The sequence below is a fragment of the Centruroides sculpturatus genome, unplaced genomic scaffold (assembly GCF_000671375.1).
Source record: "Centruroides sculpturatus isolate CEXI.00-Female unplaced genomic scaffold, Cexi_2.0 scaffold1014, whole genome shotgun sequence".
Classification (NCBI taxonomy): domain Eukaryota; kingdom Metazoa; phylum Arthropoda; class Arachnida; order Scorpiones; family Buthidae; genus Centruroides; species Centruroides sculpturatus.
The window spans coordinates 200,781-222,162 of record NW_019385381.1 but is presented as its reverse complement, the minus strand read 5'-3'; the positions used below and the strand labels follow the sequence as shown (position 1 = coordinate 222,162).

Sequence of the window (21,382 nt, the reverse complement as noted above, 5' to 3'; positions counted from 1 at the left end):
CCAAAAAACAAAGGATGGAACAAGAGGAGTTGACCCTGCAAGCTCCGGTAGCCTCTCCTGAATCTGAATCCAATTAAAAAACAATAAAAAAAAAAAGACCCGCTGCAATGTATAAAAAGTCTGTATCTGTATGAATGTGTGAAGAAAGTGTTCCTCCACCTCCTCTTCACAACATCTGACTACCTGGCATAATTGGTGACTGCTCCATTTTCATTTTTTTTTATGGTACAGTATGGTTATTTTAGGCTACGGAACAAATTATATGTTTTAACATGTACTTCTATGGGAAAATGCATTTTATATAACGGACTTTTCACTTAACAGATGTGCACCTGGAACAGATTAAGTACGTTATATGAGACACCACTGTATATTGTTTTTATTCAAATTATAGCCACTATTTCATAAATAACAGCTACTATTTTAAACTGTTTATTTTCTCTGTAATTACTATTTGATGAAGCTATTATTTCATTTGCATTTAACTATTTGATGCCCATTATTAAATACTTATTTATGAAAGATTCATTTTTAATTAAAGTAAATTATACTTGAAATGGCAACTAGTATCTTTCTTTATAATGAATATTATTCTATATACTAGTAATAAGTAAGCAATTAAAAAATACATCTACTGTATAATGTGCATTTTATACATTTCACAAGTTCATTTGTTAAGGAAATATGGTACCTAGCTACTGTAATTTATGGCATTTATTAATTTTACATTGTTTCCCTAAGTTTTTAGAAATCCTCAAATGCTTTCAAATAGTGTCTACTATTTGATATTCAAATAAAACCAATAATTAGAATTGCATTGCTAGCAATAGCAATAACTTTAAAAGTTTATATTTTGGATTCAGAACAACAAGGCAAATTACAGGGACACATTCTTCTTGAAAAATATAATAAAATAAATTTTATAGTTTAATAAAGTCTCCCTAGTTTTAAAAGTAAAAATCAATTTTTCATCTGTTTTTTGTTCACCATTAAGTTTTGTAATAAAATTTTACTGAATGACTAACAGGTTTTATTTCCTCTCCTGTCATTTTTATAGCTTGCATTAAAATATTAATATTATAAAATGAATTTTTTACACATAATACTTTATTGAAATGTGCTAAATGTTAAACTGCAAATAATAAAAACATAGATTTAAATTGTTTGTCTGTTTTAAAATTATTCTAAATTTACTTGATATTATTCAACAAAAATTTATTAATCTCTAATAATATTTATTGAATCTTTCTAATAAAATTTATTACAGTACACTATAACTAAAAATAATGACGTTCAATTTAATGCACTTATGCTAATTATTTTAAAAATTTATACATTACATAATTACCTTTATAACTTAATTTTTTGTAATTTTTTATCTTTTTAATTATATTTTCAATAATCCTATGTGAAAAGTCAGGTTGTTCGTCTGAATCATATATTTGGCTCTCCGATTTAAGATATTGATTTTCTTGTTTATTGCCTTTATTTTCAGTTAAATCTAATTTAAAAAATAAAAATCTATCAAATATAAAATTTATATTTTGGAAATTAATATTTATTTATTATTCAATTCAAAAATTTTCAATGTTATAAAACTTTATAACAATTTTTCAATAGAACAGAAATTTTATAGTAAACACCTTAGTAGAAGTTACTTTTGGGTACTGTAATTTGTACCGTATATATATTTTATACAGTATATATTGTATGTAAAGTTTATATTCAGCCATTTATACTATAAATGGCTGGAAAGTAACTTCTACCAATTTTATTTTATAATAATTTAATTATGAAAATAAGCAAACCAACCTATCATTTTGAAAATCTTCAAGTTAAATGCAGACTGAAAGAAATAATATAAAAACATTATTAATAAAATTAACCAGATTAAATAATGAATTAACAATAAAAACTGTACATTATTCTTACTGAATGTATTTAATAATTTAAATAAAAACACTTTAATATTAACATTTTAGTATCAAAAGTTTATACTATGTGTATATAGTGGAATTATTATGAAGTTAATCTAAGTATTGATAAAGTTGACTAGCCACTGTAATAACTTCAGCTTCAACTTCATCTGCAAAATAGGCATGAATTTATTCTGTTATTCAGAATAGACTATCTTCATATCTCAATAAGGTCCATTAATCAAATTAAAAATATTAGCAATTCTCCAGTATTACCCATTATTAGAGATAGGCTTGTATTGATTTATTTAAAACCAAGAAGCCAACTTCATAACAAAAATCTGTTTATTTAATATTAAATATATTTTTGAATAAGAAATATCAACTCTATTTTGAACCCAACAACTGACAACCAAAGTATATTTCTGCATAAAATCACAATACAAATTATAATATAAAACACCTTAAAAGGAATAAAAACTATTTTTATCATTAACATTTAATCTCTTACATAATATACAATATCAGAGTCATCAAGGAGGGAACCAGGGATTTTTCTCTAAGCACACAGTGTTTCCTACTCCTATAAAATTTANAAAAGTTTTTAAAATAAAATATCATAACAAATGACATCACCAAAGTTTTAAATGTTGCCAGAAAAGTTAAGCAACTCATTGCTGGATTTTTGTTTCAAAATGAAAAAAATCATCGAGAAGCATTTTGTTTCCTCCATTCCCAGTCCATTTGAAAGACAAAAAAATTCAAAAACAGAAAAGAAAGAAAAAAATGGAACTGCTGCCAACTGTTCTTTCTTCCTGCTCCTTTTTTTTATTTTCAACTTTACTAACAAATTCAGTTTTTTGTTTTATATAAGTCCCTGTTCAATATAAGTTTTTAAGTTTAAATTTTAGATATAATTTTAGGCTAAGGGTTTACACAAATGATATGGTAAATCATAACTGTAAGCTTTCTTTATAAAAATTTCTTTTTTTGTCTTGTGTTATTTAAATGAAGTATTGTTATTGTAGCCTAATGATTAGATTATTTGAAATCAGTGGCATGCCGTGACATTTGATGATAGGGAAGCTGTGTTTCTTTAAGAAGCCGACTTCCAGGGGCAATCAGTTACTTGCGCGTCAGTGATGGTCTAGGGTCCATTCATATTTGTTTGTTCAGTAAGCCAATAAAAACCATAGACTTCTCTAAATGTATTTTTAATATCACAATTACATTCCGAATCACTAGCCGAATAACAATTAAAAATAAAATTATAAAAACTTACTTGGTGAAATAAAATGTGTAATGAATATACATACCTGGTACAAAATATTCTTCAATTTTATGAATATATTTTTAAAGAAAATTATAATTAGATATAGCTTTGTAAAGAAACATACATAAAAATAACAAAATATTCTTTACTTTTTAAATCTTAAAGCAATCCACTTAGTGAAATAGCTCCCTATGAGTGGCTAATAAATTCTAGAGCTTTTTTGTACCTCGTGCATCTCATCCATTAAATTTAGTTGTAAATGATGCTGCCAAAGTAACAGTTAATTTTTTAACTTTGTACAAGAATTGTATATGTTTTTTCTGCATCCCCTTATAGATGAGACATACTAAATTGTAATATCACTCTAGTTTACATCGAAATCTGTAAGTAATACAAAATGGGAGAGCAGAATAAAAGCAGAATAAATATATCAAATATTGGTTAATCTTTACCTATGTGCACCGTCATAGTGGCAGTCCTGACTGTTCATGCTCCCGACAGACTCCTCCTGGAGGGGAGCTGCCAGCAGGCTGCTGATTGTTTAATGTCACTAGTTATTGATTAATGATAGTTTTTAAACACGCGTATCAAGTCAAGTCCATCAGGAGCATGAACAGTCATGACCGCTGCCATGATGGTGCACATAGGTAAAGATTGATCCAAATATTTTAATGGATTTTTTTTAAACTCCTGTCAACTTTACAGAACTATCATAAAAACACACCAGTAAACTCCTATCGGTTGGGGTTAAGTTATAAATCTACTCGCAATTCACATAATGGGGTGAGGGTGGCCAAATATCTAGCAGACAGGCAGCTAACAGCCCAGAACCAGTCCTGGATAGAATCATTGGAAGTATTATGGTGTGTAGCTTTCCACCAGCTAAACCATGTGAGGTTGGTGCTCTGTAAAGCTCACATGTAAATGCATATAATCTGGCTGCTTGGAAGCTGTCCCATATTCAACAATACAGTGTTCCATTCTCCCACTGATATTTGAATATACAATAGTAATCTTATCGTTTTTTTCACATGTAGTATAAAAATTTGTAATAAGATACATAATGTGGTTATAATAAAATATTAATTTTAATTAATTCAAAGTAAGTAAAAATATGAAAATAATTGCACAATATGTCTTTATATTTTAGAAAATACAAGGGAAGCGGCACTTCCACTGCTTCCAAGGACAGCACGCCACTGTTTGAAATAAGTCTTCGTCAATTTGTAAAGTTGTATAAATTTTTGCTATTATGTTTTTCTGGCTTACATTATACCAGAGCTATATATACAATAACAACTGATAATATATATTCTCAGCTGATTAACTAGAAACATTAAACATAGGTTTACCAAACGTTATATTTAGTATGAATAGTCCGTACTTTAAAGGCACTGTCCGTGTCTGTACTGTACTTATAAAAATTAAACAAAATGTCTGTACTTTTCAAATGATCATGTAGTTAATAGTTAAATCATAACCACTTACATTTAAATCTGACAAAAGGTGCTAAATTTTTGGGCTTCAATTTGAAAACATTGTACAGTCGACCCCCCTATAAGATCATTGATTATTCCGTTTTATATGAATTCTATGTTGTACGAGTCACTTAAATTTTACAAATACGTGAGCCGTTCACAGCCCGGTACACGTATTTGTAAAATCTAAGTGACTCATACAATATGGAATTCATATAAAACGGAATAATCAATGATCTTATAGGGGGTCGACTGTAGACTCAAATTTCCACTGTTGTTTGTCCATCCATCTTTCCTTAATCTCTACAATAGAGTTAGATAGACGAAAGACCAGACCAGATATGGAAACCTTAGGGACAGGTGGGTCCAATTAACTATATATGAACTTCCGATGCAAACTGGAAGTCATGTTATTTCAATTCAAAAATTTTCCCCTGAAAGGTGTTAGACAGACCAGCACGACTATTGTTAAAGGAAAATTATGATGTACACAGACAAGATACTACAGTACTAATTTGAGGTGGAAAGCATATATTTTAAATTAAATAAATTTAAAATATGATTTAAAATTGCATTCCAGCATTGTGACAATGTCACAATAAATAATTGCTTGTTGATAATTATTATTGTATTTGTTGGCTATGTAGCAGCATTATAAGCAAATGTAACTGCTCCGTTGCTTAGAGAACATGCTCAAATTCATTATATTATAACGATTTTTTAAATTCGATAGTACTTGTTGTCTAAGTGTTTAAATAGTTTTCTTATATTTAAATTGCATTCTGTGCCCCAAAGGAAAGTGTAAATTGAAACCTTATATAATATGCCAACATTTACTAAATTGAAAAATATAAATAAATTTCCTTTATTTTGCCTCGCTGTCTGAGTAATTTTAATGCTAATCTGTCTGTATTTTATCTTCAACTATTATGGTAACACTATTAAACATAAAATTAGAAAAATTACAGAAAAATAAGTTTTAAATTAAATAGCTTAAAGTTTGAATTAAATGATTGTGTTGTATAAACTTTGGCCACAAAATTTAAATATTTACCAATTAATAGCAAATGAAACCAAGATTTATGATTGTTAAAATAACAATATATTTCAAACACTTGTATATTTAACATAGCCTAAATTTGCCCAATTTTCATTTTAAAAAGACATTCACTTTTACTTAATAATTTAATATGGGTTTCTAAATTGAAGTAATTTGTTACACTTATTTCTAGGATATGAGTACCAAATTATTTATCAATTTAAAAACAAAATAAAAACTAAGTAAATAAAAAAATTTGTTTGCTAACAAAGTCTAAATTTTTCAGCAGTCAGGTTTGTAACAGTGCTACATCTGCACAAGAATAGTATAATCCATCTTAAATATTTCTGCATTTTTAGTTCCTTGTTTATTATTTGATATTAATTGTCAAATATGAGATGACAGAACATATGTTAACAATAACTTCAAATAATTTATATGTAAATATATGGTAAAATGCTAATTATGTGAGGTAATGTGGACCAATGATACCCTGGATAATCAAAAACTCAAATAAAATGAATGGCCACAACTTTTAAGTCTCTTTTTTATATCACAGTGAAATTAATCATATAAGAACAACAATTTTCATATCATTTATTAAATAGTTAATATGTGTGCTATACTTACAAGAATAAAATTCTGTATTATTACAATTGGATTTTAATATGAATGGTTTATCTCATATTGAAATTAATTAATTAAATGATAAAAGATAATAGAAACAAATTTTTTTGTAATACATGTTATCATTTTAAACTTTCTTTTATGAATTACAATATATGAAAAGTGGTGTATTCACTTACAGATAATGTGGAATCTAAATTACTTGAGACTCAGATAATTGGAATTTTATTGTAGTTTATGATTATTGTTTATGATTAATTCACAGATGCCTAAGTTATGCATCTCTGAATTGGAGGAATGAACTGGGATACACACCTGCTACATAGGAGCTACCACCAGAATGCTGTCTTGTCGATTAGCTGAGCACAAACATTCTGTGATGGTGGGAAGGTGTGACACAGAATTATCCAAGATGGTCACCATACCTTGCTTTGGGGCTGCTCTGAATTACTTAGGAATTGCAGTGAAAGGAGCCTAGTGCTTATTTGGAAGTCACTCTTCACCACACTGTTGTCCCCCTGCAACTCCCACCCTCGAGTTGCCTGACATTTGGGTCAATTTGTACAAGCAAATAAATAATACTAACTAACTGTTTATCTCCACCTTCCCTGCACCTTTCTATGTATTTGTCTCCACATCTCTAGGCACATGTGTGTTGGCACTGTGTGATTTTCAAAAAATGTTTTAATTTTAAGTTTTAAGTGTTTTAAATTTTATGTTTTGTATTCCATTCGGTTAACACTGTTGTGTTTCTATACTTTAAAATTCGTTCTGAAAAAGCATTCAACTTGTGTCATTGCCTGAACACAACGTTTATAGGAATGTCAAAAGCACTTGCAAAGAATTAAAAGCTCTTTAACACCAGTTTGTGTCAATTTATTTCTCTCTCTTATGTACATTTGTTGGCATGACATCCAAGCTATATTTTTACATTACTTTACAAGATGAATACTAGAAAATGGATGTTCTATTCCATGTTGAAGCTGAAAAAATTATGGCATAAATTACATGCCCAGATGCTTTTTCTTTTGAAGTGCAGAGGACATAATGTGATACCTAGGTGTATTACCCTCAATTACAATGCATTTCCTTCATGTCTACATTGTGTGCTACCTGGCTTGTGAAAATCCCTCCTTGCAAAACTAAACAGAAACAAATGCAAATGTCTACCAGAGTGGAAGTTGAACTTAAGTTGTACGAGACTACCCATCTACACTTCTCCAAATTCTGTGACTTGGTGTCTTTCTATGACCATCTTGGAAAACTATACACTGTTGCCTTGGGCTTTGCAGGAGCAATAAAGGCTAAGCTGAGCAAGAAATTCCAGTGGGTCCTTCGTCTAGTGGCTCACAAACAACACAATGAGATGTCACCAATTCCCTTCTACAACTATACAGGGAACCTATTTCTTCCAACATTTGCTGGGTGTTACAGCAGGCCTAAGTTCATTCCTCTCCCGCATGGCTCAGTCATCTCAGAATTAGTTCCAGTGTCCCTGGCAGCACTCAAGAACTCTCAAGAAGATTATTGCTGAAAACCATCAGATAATTATGTATAATTATATAATAGAAATAACTGTCTAATTTATAAACCAAACATTTATGTGTGTGTATATATATTATATGTATAACATCTGATAATATTAAATGTCTTAAAAAAAACATATATTTTCTTCTAAATATTTGAAATTCTTACTCATTCTTTTTAGATTATAATTGTCAAATCTCAACAGTTATAATTAACAATTTAAACAATGTTGCTAGAGTCTAAATCATTTGGTCATATGACAAAAAACTAAGTAAATAAATAAATCAATTCAAAAATAATGAAATATTTTTATTAAGAATCTAATAATATAATATCCTATGTCTATATATTATCAGCTCTATGCAAAACAACTTTTTATTAGAATATTTCTATGGCAATTACATTCAAATTCAAACTCTTTTAGAGCCATCTATTATGCCATTTTAGTTCCTGTCACTGTCATTTAGTAATATTTTTAACAAATTTTTTCTTTACAAAAAATTAATGGTAGCAAAAATTATTTTTATCATCATTTGATAAATCTTATCACATCATATTTATTTTATAGTGTGTTTTAGCTAACTTTAAGCTGAACCACTACATTAGAAATACCAGTAATTGATTTACCAGAATTTAAATGTATCAAACCTCAAAAATTAGCATGAAAATTATATCTTAAATATGGATTGACAAAATTCACTTAATAATGCCATTTAACATGTGGTAGACAACATTTTCCCTACATCCATTTTGCTGGATGATGCATACCCAAATTTGAAGATCAACAAAATTGATGTATACAGTGGTGCTCATATAATGTATGCCTCAAATAACGAACGCTGCGAACAACGGACTTTCTGTTTGGCCATTACATGAGGCAAACAACAAACTTTCTGCAAACAAGTGCAAATGATGTTTTCACTCTTTTACCATTGCCAATGACAATCTGCTATTTTTATAATATATTATTAGTATATCTGAAGTACAGAGCTCCTGTTGGGGTTCAGCTTGCTCCCTTGTTTATTACGTACATCACCTCAGTGCAGGGTATTTACATTTATTCAAGTGTTGTGCAAATCATGGCTTCTAAAAAAACAGAAAGGTGATTTCAATTGAAACAAAGCAAGAAATCATCAGAAGGAGTGAAAGTTGACAAAAAGTTCCTTGTCAAATGGGGAGAGGTTCAGAAGTTTACCAACACTCATTATCCAAACAGAGCTGAGGCCAACAGGATCAATGATCTCTACAATGACACCCTTGCCCATCATTTCCGACAGGTGTTGAAGAAGAGAGAGAAACAGACCACCTTGGACATGTTTTTCACGAAGCCAGCAGGCAAAAAACAAAGGATGGAACAAGAGGAGTTGACCCTGCAAGCTCCGGTAGCCTCTCCTGAATCTGAATCCAATTAAAAAACAATAAAAAAAAAAAGACCCGCTGCAATGTATAAAAAGTCTGTATCTGTATGAATGTGTGAAGAAAGTGTTCCTCCACCTCCTCTTCACAACATCTGACTACCTGGCATAATTGGTGACTGCTCCATTTTCATTTTTTTTTATGGTACAGTATGGTTATTTTAGGCTACGGAACAAATTATATGTTTTAACATGTACTTCTATGGGAAAATGCATTTTATATAACGGACTTTTCACTTAACAGATGTGCACCTGGAACAGATTAAGTACGTTATATGAGACACCACTGTATATTGTTTTTATTCAAATTATAGCCACTATTTCATAAATAACAGCTACTATTTTAAACTGTTTATTTTCTCTGTAATTACTATTTGATGAAGCTATTATTTCATTTGCATTTAACTATTTGATGCCCATTATTAAATACTTATTTATGAAAGATTCATTTTTAATTAAAGTAAATTATACTTGAAATGGCAACTAGTATCTTTCTTTATAATGAATATTATTCTATATACTAGTAATAAGTAAGCAATTAAAAAATACATCTACTGTATAATGTGCATTTTATACATTTCACAAGTTCATTTGTTAAGGAAATATGGTACCTAGCTACTGTAATTTATGGCATTTATTAATTTTACATTGTTTCCCTAAGTTTTTAGAAATCCTCAAATGCTTTCAAATAGTGTCTACTATTTGATATTCAAATAAAACCAATAATTAGAATTGCATTGCTAGCAATAGCAATAACTTTAAAAGTTTATATTTTGGATTCAGAACAACAAGGCAAATTACAGGGACACATTCTTCTTGAAAAATATAATAAAATAAATTTTATAGTTTAATAAAGTCTCCCTAGTTTTAAAAGTAAAAATCAATTTTTCATCTGTTTTTTGTTCACCATTAAGTTTTGTAATAAAATTTTACTGAATGACTAACAGGTTTTATTTCCTCTCCTGTCATTTTTATAGCTTGCATTAAAATATTAATATTATAAAATGAATTTTTTACACATAATACTTTATTGAAATGTGCTAAATGTTAAACTGCAAATAATAAAAACATAGATTTAAATTGTTTGTCTGTTTTAAAATTATTCTAAATTTACTTGATATTATTCAACAAAAATTTATTAATCTCTAATAATATTTATTGAATCTTTCTAATAAAATTTATTACAGTACACTATAACTAAAAATAATGACGTTCAATTTAATGCACTTATGCTAATTATTTTAAAAATTTATACATTACATAATTACCTTTATAACTTAATTTTTTGTAATTTTTTATCTTTTTAATTATATTTTCAATAATCCTATGTGAAAAGTCAGGTTGTTCGTCTGAATCATATATTTGGCTCTCCGATTTAAGATATTGATTTTCTTGTTTATTGCCTTTATTTTCAGTTAAATCTAATTTAAAAAATAAAAATCTATCAAATATAAAATTTATATTTTGGAAATTAATATTTATTTATTATTCAATTCAAAAATTTTCAATGTTATAAAACTTTATAACAATTTTTCAATAGAACAGAAATTTTATAGTAAACACCTTAGTAGAAGTTACTTTTGGGTACTGTAATTTGTACCGTATATATATTTTATACAGTATATATTGTATGTAAAGTTTATATTCAGCCATTTATACTATAAATGGCTGGAAAGTAACTTCTACCAATTTTATTTTATAATAATTTAATTATGAAAATAAGCAAACCAACCTATCATTTTGAAAATCTTCAAGTTAAATGCAGACTGAAAGAAATAATATAAAAACATTATTAATAAAATTAACCAGATTAAATAATGAATTAACAATAAAAACTGTACATTATTCTTACTGAATGTATTTAATAATTTAAATAAAAACACTTTAATATTAACATTTTAGTATCAAAAGTTTATACTATGTGTATATAGTGGAATTATTATGAAGTTAATCTAAGTATTGATAAAGTTGACTAGCCACTGTAATAACTTCAGCTTCAACTTCATCTGCAAAATAGGCATGAATTTATTCTGTTATTCAGAATAGACTATCTTCATATCTCAATAAGGTCCATTAATCAAATTAAAAATATTAGCAATTCTCCAGTATTACCCATTATTAGAGATAGGCTTGTATTGATTTATTTAAAACCAAGAAGCCAACTTCATAACAAAAATCTGTTTATTTAATATTAAATATATTTTTGAATAAGAAATATCAACTCTATTTTGAACCCAACAACTGACAACCAAAGTATATTTCTGCATAAAATCACAATACAAATTATAATATAAAACACCTTAAAAGGAATAAAAACTATTTTTATCATTAACATTTAATCTCTTACATAATATACAATATCAGAGTCATCAAGGAGGGAACCAGGGATTTTTCTCTAAGCACACAGTGTTTCCTACTCCTATAAAATTTATTATTTTTATTAATAGAAAATAAAATCTTCAAGACTGCTTCTTATTAATAAAGAAATTTGTTCAAAAAAATAATAATAATGGTTAAATGGACCACTGAAAGGCAAAAAGGTTCGTTGTATCTCCACGCCCCAAAGTAATTTGTCTGTGAATTCAGAATATGTATGAAAAAACATAAACCTAAACACAGGGAATTTATGAGTTTGTTAGAAGCAGATATCATATGAATTTCCTGTTAAAACAATGTCAAACTTGAGAAATGATGTACTGTACTGTACTGTACCATCTATTTCGTTTGCTTAATTTATTTTTCTATAATTGATCAACAGTTAGAATCATACATATTCTAAAAATTCATAAATTGTTCGAACGATGGAAATATCTTCGAAACGAAGGAATACTGTATTCACTTTGCCCTGCTCCCAGTGAGACATCCATTCAACTCCATCTTCCTCGAAAATTCGTTGAATAAAAGCCGAACTGGACAATGACTAAAAATAATATTTTTTACGACAGTAGATACAAATCGAATAAAAACTTATTAGTCAATCTGTTCATTTACATTCTATTCACGAGTGTTAATTTAAGAATAACATATTACACAACCAAAACGTAACCTTGGATTTTCGTCTCAAGGTAAACATCTTTAATTAAACAGACTGCTAAAGAAATTTTGGTTTACAATGTTTTTAATAATGTTTCGATTTTAAAAAAATTGGAACTATTAATTAATCAGAGTGTTATACGAAGAACAGAATATTATATCCATCTTCGATTTTGTCTATTGTATAGAGATTCCATTCGTACTGGAAATAAAATGAAACTGGAAAATTTCCTTGACTATACTTTTCTATGAAAAATCGTAAAGATCCCAATAAAATTCGAATTTGTCTTGAAGTAATAAGACCTTCTAGAGCGACCAGACTCCTGAATAGACCTAGAAATTTTCATAATGGGCTGATGGATATATTGGCTCTTTTATCATTCGGCTTCCCTCATTGTGGGTTTGGCCAAATCCGTGATGGGCACGATTAAAAAGCGCTCTTATTAACCTAAAAGCGGAAAGATTAAACGTAGAAATAGACGAGTATCGTACCTGTAGAATTCTACTGATAGAATTCAAAAATTAGAATATGAAAGAGCATCAAAGGAAAGAAATTTAAATAATTAAATATACGTAAAACTGGAATGATATGTAAAGCGTTAGTTAAATTCAGGCTTTGAATACGCGATCATTTATAAATAAACTTTTTAAATAGGAAAATCTTTTTTTTTTAAACAATCGCTATTCTGTGGTCATTATGAGGATTTTTCTAGCAAGTCTGTAATGGATTCGGCCAGGCCCACAATGGGGCAGCCGGATGGTGAGGGACGGGACCTGACATATCCGGACGGACCACCCCCCAAAAATACTTGAGGTTTCTTGACTCGTCCCTCATAACGGTAAGCTGCTACCTAAACTGCTCGGCCATCCGGCTGTCACAAATAAAACTAGTTTAAAATGGCCAGACGTCCAGGATCAGGCGGGACAATCCCGAAAAATGCCCCAATTTTTGAAGTATTTGAAATATGTCTTGCTTTTAGACAGTTTTATGATTATATTCAAAAATAGTCAAAATTGTATGAATTGTTATCGCGGTTGCTGTAGGTCGTTATTCTGTAAACAAGAAGACAGTATATGAATAAATAAAACGTACATTAGTTGTTCATAACATCTGTCATCGATGTAAGAAAGCTATAAAACCGACGATGGTCATCATTCATCATGTCACGTCGAAACGCCCGGTCTAACGTCCCGCTTTTTACATTTCCGAATCTGGTCACTAATCTAGATACGAAGCAGAGTCGAAAGTAAGTTCCAATTAACAAGAACTTTTAGTTGATAAATGATATTTAGATGAAATCTGTTGGCAACATTGGTAATACATCCGACTATAAGGCATAGTAGATTTGTTCACGTGGCTGAGAAGTTAACCAGTTTTCAGTCATTAAAAATGTAGCGTCCAAATTGGAAGTTCGTGCAGAAACTCGTTTCTTATGAGCAAAAACGATGTATCCCCACTGAAATTTAATGCCAGTTGAGAAAAGTGTACGGTGAAAAAGCTTTTGTATGACAGTGCCACACCTCATTTAGCGTATATCACGAAGACCCTGCTGGAAAAATTCAAATGGATTGTATAGGAATATCCTCCCTGCAGCTACGTTCACTCTAGCTCCCTACAGGAAATCAAAAGACCTTGGAAACTACACATGGAAACTACAAGACCTTGCGTCTTGTGTAGTTTCCATGTGTTTGGTCCCATTAAAATGATATTCCGAATCGCCGATACGACTCCGACGAAGACATCCCAAATGTGACACGGTAATGGCTACCTCATGTTGGACGGGAACACTTCCAACAAAGAATAGAAAAACTCGTGCTACAATACAATAAATGACTAAATAAACTTAGTGATTGTGTCAAAAAGTAGCGCTTGGATTGTACAGTACGTTCACATAAAAATTTTTTGGCCCGTATGTTTCATACTTTTTATTTTTGGTACGAGAGAAACCAGGCCCGGTATTTTTTAAACTCTTTCCGCCCTGTAGGCACTAAGAGGGCCTCTCTTTAGCAGGCCCATTATGGATTCGGCCAGGCCCACAGTGGGGCGGCCGGGTGGTGAGAAACGGGGCCCCGACATATCCGAAATATTCCTGGGGATTTTTCGACCAGTCTTGATTCGAACCCGGGTCCCCCAGAGCGGTAGGCTGCCACCTTACCCGCTCGGCCATCCGGCCTCCCCAGGCCCGGTTTTGGACTGTTAGCCGCCTGCGTGCCAGAGATATTTGGTCGCGCGCTACTAGTGCTGATCGCGAATAAATTCAAAATCTAAGCCAATTATGAGAGTCTAGTAGTATGTTGAAATAGGTGAAAAATTTATTAAAATATTTGATAGACTATATATTTTCATTTTATTCAAATCAAGCCGACAATACGAGCCTTTGTTCAAAGTTATATTTCTGCGCCGCCATAAAATACAACTTGAAAAATAAAATGAAACTTTCCTTATTTAGTGTGTATGTATATATATACAGTAGAGCGTCGTTTATCCGAATGAATTCCAGTCGACAAATTTAAATTTTCGCCAGTGCTGTGGCGCTGTAATCTTTGGCTATGTCTTCGGCTACTCAAATATTTTACGTTTTTGATNCTACCAGAGTGGAAGTTGAACTTAAGTTGTACGAGACTACCCATCTACACTTCTCCAAATTCTGTGACTTGGTGTCTTTCTATGACCATCTTGGAAAACTATACACTGTTGCCTTGGGCTTTGCAGGAGCAATAAAGGCTAAGCTGAGCAAGAAATTCCAGTGGGTCCTTCGTCTAGTGGCTCACAAACAACACAATGAGATGTCACCAATTCCCTTCTACAACTATACAGGGAACCTATTTCTTCCAACATTTGCTGGGTGTTACAGCAGGCCTAAGTTCATTCCTCTCCCGCATGGCTCAGTCATCTCAGAATTAGTTCCAGTGTCCCTGGCAGCACTCAAGAACTCTCAAGAAGATTATTGCTGAAAACCATCAGATAATTATGTATAATTATATAATAGAAATAACTGTCTAATTTATAAACCAAACATTTATGTGTGTGTATATATATTATATGTATAACATCTGATAATATTAAATGTCTTAAAAAAAACATATATTTTCTTCTAAATATTTGAAATTCTTACTCATTCTTTTTAGATTATAATTGTCAAATCTCAACAGTTATAATTAACAATTTAAACAATGTTGCTAGAGTCTAAATCATTTGGTCATATGACAAAAAACTAAGTAAATAAATAAATCAATTCAAAAATAATGAAATATTTTTATTAAGAATCTAATAATATAATATCCTATGTCTATATATTATCAGCTCTATGCAAAACAACTTTTTATTAGAATATTTCTATGGCAATTACATTCAAATTCAAACTCTTTTAGAGCCATCTATTATGCCATTTTAGTTCCTGTCACTGTCATTTAGTAATATTTTTAACAAATTTTTTCTTTACAAAAAATTAATGGTAGCAAAAATTATTTTTATCATCATTTGATAAATCTTATCACATCATATTTATTTTATAGTGTGTTTTAGCTAACTTTAAGCTGAACCACTACATTAGAAATACCAGTAATTGATTTACCAGAATTTAAATGTATCAAACCTCAAAAATTAGCATGAAAATTATATCTTAAATATGGATTGACAAAATTCACTTAATAATGCCATTTAACATGTGGTAGACAACATTTTCCCTACATCCATTTTGCTGGATGATGCATACCCAAATTTGAAGATCAACAAAATTGATGTATACAGTGGTGCTCATATAATGTATGCCTCAAATAACGAACGCTGCGAACAACGGACTTTCTGTTTGGCCATTACATGAGGCAAACAACAAACTTTCTGCAAACAAGTGCAAATGATGTTTTCACTCTTTTACCATTGCCAATGACAATCTGCTATTTTTATAATATATTATTAGTATATCTGAAGTACAGAGCTCCTGTTGGGGTTCAGCTTGCTCCCTTGTTTATTACGTACATCACCTCAGTGCAGGGTATTTACATTTATTCAAGTGTTGTGCAAATCATGGCTTCTAAAAAACAGAAAGGTGATTTCAATTGAAACAAAGCAAGAAATCATCAGAAGGAGTGAAAGTTGACAAAAAGTTCCTTGTCAAATGGGGAGAGGTTCAGAAGTTTACCAACACTCATTATCCAAACAGAGCTGAGGCCAACAGGATCAATGATCTCTACAATGACACCCTTGCCCATCATTTCCGACAGGTGTTGAAGAAGAGAGAGAAACAGACCACCTTGGACATGTTTTTCACGAAGCCAGCAGGCAAAAAACAAAGGATGGAACATGAGGAGTTGACCCTGCAAGCTCCAGCAGCCTCTCCTGAATCTGACTCCATTTAAAAAAAACAAAAAAAAAAAAAAAAAGACCCGCTGCAATGTATAAAAAGTCTGTATCTGTATGAATGTGTGAAGAAAGTGTTCCTCCACCTCCTCTTCACAACATCTGACTACCTGGCATAATTGGTGACTGCTCCATTTTCATTTTTTTTTATGGTACAGTATGGTTATTTTAGGCTACGGAACAAATTATATGTTTTAACATGTACTTCTATGGGAAAATGCATTTTATATAACGGACTTTTCACTTAACAGATGTGCACCTGGAACAGATTAAGTACGTTATATGAGACACCACTGTATATTGTTTTTATTCAAATTATAGCCACTATTTCATAAATAACAGCTACTATTTTAAACTGTTTATTTTCTCTGTAATTACTATTTGATGAAGCTATTATTTCATTTGCATTTAACTATTTGATGCCCATTATTAAATACTTATTTATGAAAGATTCATTTTTAATTAAAGTAAATTATACTTGAAATGGCAACTAGTATCTTTCTTTATAATGAATATTATTCTATATACTAGTAATAAGTAAGCAATTAAAAAATACATCTACTGTATAATGTGCATTTTATACATTTCACAAGTTCATTTGTTAAGGAAATATGGTACCTAGCTACTGTAATTTATGGCATTTATTAATTTTACATTGTTTCCCTAAGTTTTTAGAAATCCTCAAATGCTTTCAAATAGTGTCTACTATTTGATATTCAAATAAAACCAATAATTAGAATTGCATTGCTAGCAATAGCAATAACTTTAAAAGTTTATATTTTGGATTCAGAACAACAAGGCAAATTACAGGGACACATTCTTCTTGAAAAATATAATAAAATAAATTTTATAGTTTAATAAAGTCTCCCTAGTTTTAAAAGTAAAAATCAATTTTTCATCTGTTTTTTGTTCACCATTAAGTTTTGTAATAAAATTTTACTGAATGACTAACAGGTTTTATTTCCTCTCCTGTCATTTTTATAGCTTGCATTAAAATATTAATATTATAAAATGAATTTTTTACACATAATACTTTATTGAAATGTGCTAAATGTTAAACTGCAAATAATAAAAACATAGATTTAAATTGTTTGTCTGTTTTAAAATTATTCTAAATTTACTTGATATTATTCAACAAAAATTTATTAATCTCTAATAATATTTATTGAATCTTTCTAATAAAATTTATTACAGTACACTATAACTAAAAATAATGACGTTCAATTTAATGCACTTATGCTAATTATTTTAAAAATTTATACATTACATAATTACCTTTATAACTTAATTTTTTGTAATTTTTTATCTTTTTAATTATATTTTCAATAATCCTATGTGAAAAGTCAGGTTGTTCGTCTGAATCATATATTTGGCTCTCCGATTTAAGATATTGATTTTCTTGTTTATTGCCTTTATTTTCAGTTAAATCTAATTTAAAAAATAAAAATCTATCAAATATAAAATTTATATTTTGGAAATTAATATTTATTTATTATTCAATTCAAAAATTTTCAATGTTATAAAACTTTATAACAATTTTTCAATAGAACAGAAATTTTATAGTAAACACCTTAGTAGAAGTTACTTTTGGGTACTGTAATTTGTACCGTATATATATTTTATACAGTATATATTGTATGTAAAGTTTATATTCAGCCATTTATACTATAAATGGCTGGAAAGTAACTTCTACCAATTTTATTTTATAATAATTTAATTATGAAAATAAGCAAACCAACCTATCATTTTGAAAATCTTCAAGTTAAATGCAGACTGAAAGAAATAATATAAAAACATTATTAATAAAATTAACCAGATTAAATAATGAATTAACAATAAAAACTGTACATTATTCTTACTGAATGTATTTAATAATTTAAATAAAAACACTTTAATATTAACATTTTAGTATCAAAAGTTTATACTATGTGTATATAGTGGAATTATTATGAAGTTAATCTAAGTATTGATAAAGTTGACTAGCCACTGTAATAACTTCAGCTTCAACTTCATCTGCAAAATAGGCATGAATTTATTCTGTTATTCAGAATAGACTATCTTCATATCTCAATAAGGTCCATTAATCAAATTAAAAATATTAGCAATTCTCCAGTATTACCCATTATTAGAGATAGGCTTGCATTGATTTATTTAAAACCAAGAAGCCAACTTCATAACAAAAATCTGTTTATTTAATATTAAATATATTTTTGAATAAGAAATATCAACTCTATTTTGAACCCAACAACTGACAACCAAAGTATATTTCTGCATAAAATCACAATACAAATTATAATATAAAACACCTTAAAAGGAATAAAAACTATTTTTATCATTAACATTTAATCTCTTACATAATATACAATATCAGAGTCATCAAGGAGGGAACCAGGGATTTTTCTCTAAGCACACAGTGTTTCCTACTCCTATAAAATTTATTATTTTTATTAATAGAAAATAAAATCTTCAAGACTGCTTCTTATTAATAAAGAAATTTGTTCAAAAAAATAATAATAATGGTTAAATGGACCACTGAAAGGCAAAAAGGTTCGTTGTATCTCCACGCCCCAAAGTAATTTGTCTGTGAATTCAGAATATGTATGAAAAAACATAAACCTAAACACAGGGAATTTATGAGTTTGTTAGAAGCAGATATCATATGAATTTCCTGTTAAAACAATGTCAAACTTGAGAAATGATGTACTGTACTGTACTGTACCATCTATTTCGTTTGCTTAATTTATTTTTCTATAATTGATCAACAGTTAGAATCATACATATTCTAAAAATTCATAAATTGTTCGAACGATGGAAATATCTTCGAAACGAAGGAATACTGTATTCACTTTGCCCTGCTCCCAGTGAGACATCCATTCAACTCCATCTTCCTCGAAAATTCGTTGAATAAAAGCCGAACTGGACAATGACTAAAAATAATATTTTTTACGACAGTAGATACAAATCGAATAAAAACTTATTAGTCAATCTGTTCATTTACATTCTATTCACGAGTGTTAATTTAAGAATAACATATTACACAACCAAAACGTAACCTTGGATTTTCGTCTCAAGGTAAACATCTTTAATTAAACAGACTGCTAAAGAAATTTTGGTTTACAATGTTTTTAATAATGTTTCGATTTTAAAAAAATTGGAACTATTAATTAATCAGAGTGTTATACGAAGAACAGAATATTATATCCATCTTCGATTTTGTCTATTGTATAGAGATTCCATTCGTACTGGAAATAAAATGAAACTGGAAAATTTCCTTGACTATACTTTTCTATGAAAAATCGTAAAGATCCCAATAAAATTCGAATTTGTCTTGAAGTAATAAGACCTTCTAGAGCGACCAGACTCCTGAATAGACCTAGAAATTTTCATAATGGGCTGATGGATATATTGGCTCTTTTATCATTCGGCTTCCCTCATTGTGGGTTTGGCCAAATCCGTGATGGGCACGATTAAAAAGCGCTCTTATTAACCTAAAAGCGGAAAGATTAAACGTAGAAATAGACGAGTATCGTACCTGTAGAATTCTACTGATAGAATTCAAAAATTAGAATATGAAAGAGCATCAAAGGAAAGAAATTTAAATAATTAAATATACGTAAAACTGGAATGATATGTAAAGCGTTAGTTAAATTCAGGCTTTGAATACGCGATCATTTATAAATAAACTTTTTAAATAGGAAAATCTTTTTTTTTAAACAATCGCTATTCTGTGGTCATTATGAGGATTTTTCTAGCAAGTCTGTAATGGATTCGGCCAGGCCCACAATGGGGCAGCCGGATGGTGAGGGACGGGACCTGACATATCCGGACGGACCACCCCCCAAAAATACTTGAGGTTTCTTGACTCGTCCCTCATAACGGTAAGCTGCTACCTAAACTGCTCGGCCATCCGGCTGTCACAAATAAAACTAGTTTAAAATGGCCAGACGTCCAGGATCAGGCGGGACAATCCCGAAAAATGCCCCAATTTTTGAAGTATTTGAAATATGTCTTGCTTTTAGACAGTTTTATGATTATATTCAAAAATAGTCAAAATTGTATGAATTGTTATCGCGGTTGCTGTAGGTCGTTATTCTGTAAACAAGAAGACAGTATATGAATAAATAAAACGTACATTAGTTGTTCATAACATCTGTCATCGATGTAAGAAAGCTATAAAACCGACGATGGTCATCATTCATCATGTCACGTCGAAACGCCCGGTCTAACGTCCCGCTTTTTACATTTCCGAATCTGGTCACTAATCTAGATACGAAGCAGAGTCGAAAGTAAGTTCCAATTAACAAGAACTTTTAGTTGATAAATGATATTTAGATGAAATCTGTTGGCAACATTGGTAATACATCCGACTATAAGGCATAGTAGATTTGTTCACGTGGCTGAGAAGTTAACCAGTTTTCAGTCATTAAAAATGTAGCGTCCAAATTGGAAGTTCGTGCAGAAACTCGTTTCTTATGAGCAAAAACGATGTATCCCCACTGAAATTTAATGCCAGTTGAGAAAAGTGTACGGTGAAAAAGCTTTTGTATGACAGTGCCACACCTCATTTAGCGTATATCACGAAGACCCTGCTGGAAAAATTCAAATGGATTGTATAGGAATATCCTCCCTGCAGCTACGTTCACTCTAGCTCCCTACAGGAAATCAAAAGACCTTGGAAACTACACATGGAAACTACAAGACCTTGCGTCTTGTA

General features: G+C 30.0%; 3 protein-coding genes across 10 annotated transcripts in view; all 3 read right to left on the bottom strand.

Annotated features, from left to right (window-relative positions):
* The window catches only part of LOC111638354 (adenylate cyclase type 10-like), a 65,973-nt gene extending 63,540 nt beyond the window's left edge, over positions 1-2,433 (bottom strand). The window contains exons 1-4 of the mRNA XM_023384052.1: positions 2,193-2,433; positions 1,933-2,086; positions 1,813-1,846; positions 1,349-1,501 (exon numbers count right to left, since the gene is read on the bottom strand). Of these exons, the coding sequence (XP_023239820.1) occupies positions 1,349-1,501; positions 1,813-1,819 (160 nt within the window). The 5' untranslated portion in view covers positions 1,820-1,846; positions 1,933-2,086; positions 2,193-2,433. The remainder of the gene's footprint in view (positions 1-1,348; positions 1,502-1,812; positions 1,847-1,932; positions 2,087-2,192) is intronic.
* A 4,038-nt stretch (positions 2,434-6,471) lies between these two features.
* LOC111638359 lies at positions 6,472-12,964 on the bottom strand. 5 transcript variants are annotated; one of them, XR_002758849.1, is made up of 4 exons: positions 12,801-12,964; positions 11,008-11,041; positions 10,544-10,696; positions 6,472-7,863 (listed from the first exon to the last, which is right to left on the bottom strand). XR_002758849.1 is itself a non-coding variant. In XM_023384057.1 (4 exons), the coding sequence occupies exons 1-4, from the start codon at positions 12,136-12,138 to the stop codon at positions 7,814-7,816; spliced, it is 330 nt and encodes a 109-aa protein (XP_023239825.1). In that variant the 5' UTR covers positions 12,139-12,755; the 3' UTR covers positions 6,472-7,813. The 5 variants fall into 5 exon arrangements, 3 of the variants coding, with proteins under 3 accessions (XP_023239825.1, XP_023239826.1, XP_023239827.1); XR_002758850.1 differs by lacking the exon at positions 12,801-12,964 and adding an exon at positions 11,128-11,655; XM_023384057.1 differs by lacking the exon at positions 12,801-12,964 and adding an exon at positions 12,046-12,755.
* Positions 12,965-14,908: 1,944 nt separating this feature from the next.
* LOC111638362 lies at positions 14,909-20,364 on the bottom strand. 4 transcript variants are annotated; one of them, XR_002758851.1, is made up of 4 exons: positions 20,201-20,364; positions 18,408-18,441; positions 17,944-18,096; positions 14,909-15,259 (listed from the first exon to the last, which is right to left on the bottom strand). XR_002758851.1 is itself a non-coding variant. In XM_023384063.1 (4 exons), exons 1-4 carry the CDS (start codon positions 19,536-19,538, stop codon positions 15,210-15,212), a joined length of 330 nt encoding a protein of 109 aa, XP_023239831.1. In that variant the 5' UTR covers positions 19,539-20,155; the 3' UTR covers positions 14,909-15,209. The 4 variants fall into 4 exon arrangements, 3 of the variants coding, with proteins under 3 accessions (XP_023239831.1, XP_023239832.1, XP_023239833.1); XM_023384063.1 differs by lacking the exon at positions 20,201-20,364 and adding an exon at positions 19,446-20,155; XM_023384064.1 differs by lacking the exon at positions 20,201-20,364 and adding an exon at positions 19,506-20,154.
* Positions 20,365-21,382: the final 1,018 nt, after the last annotated feature.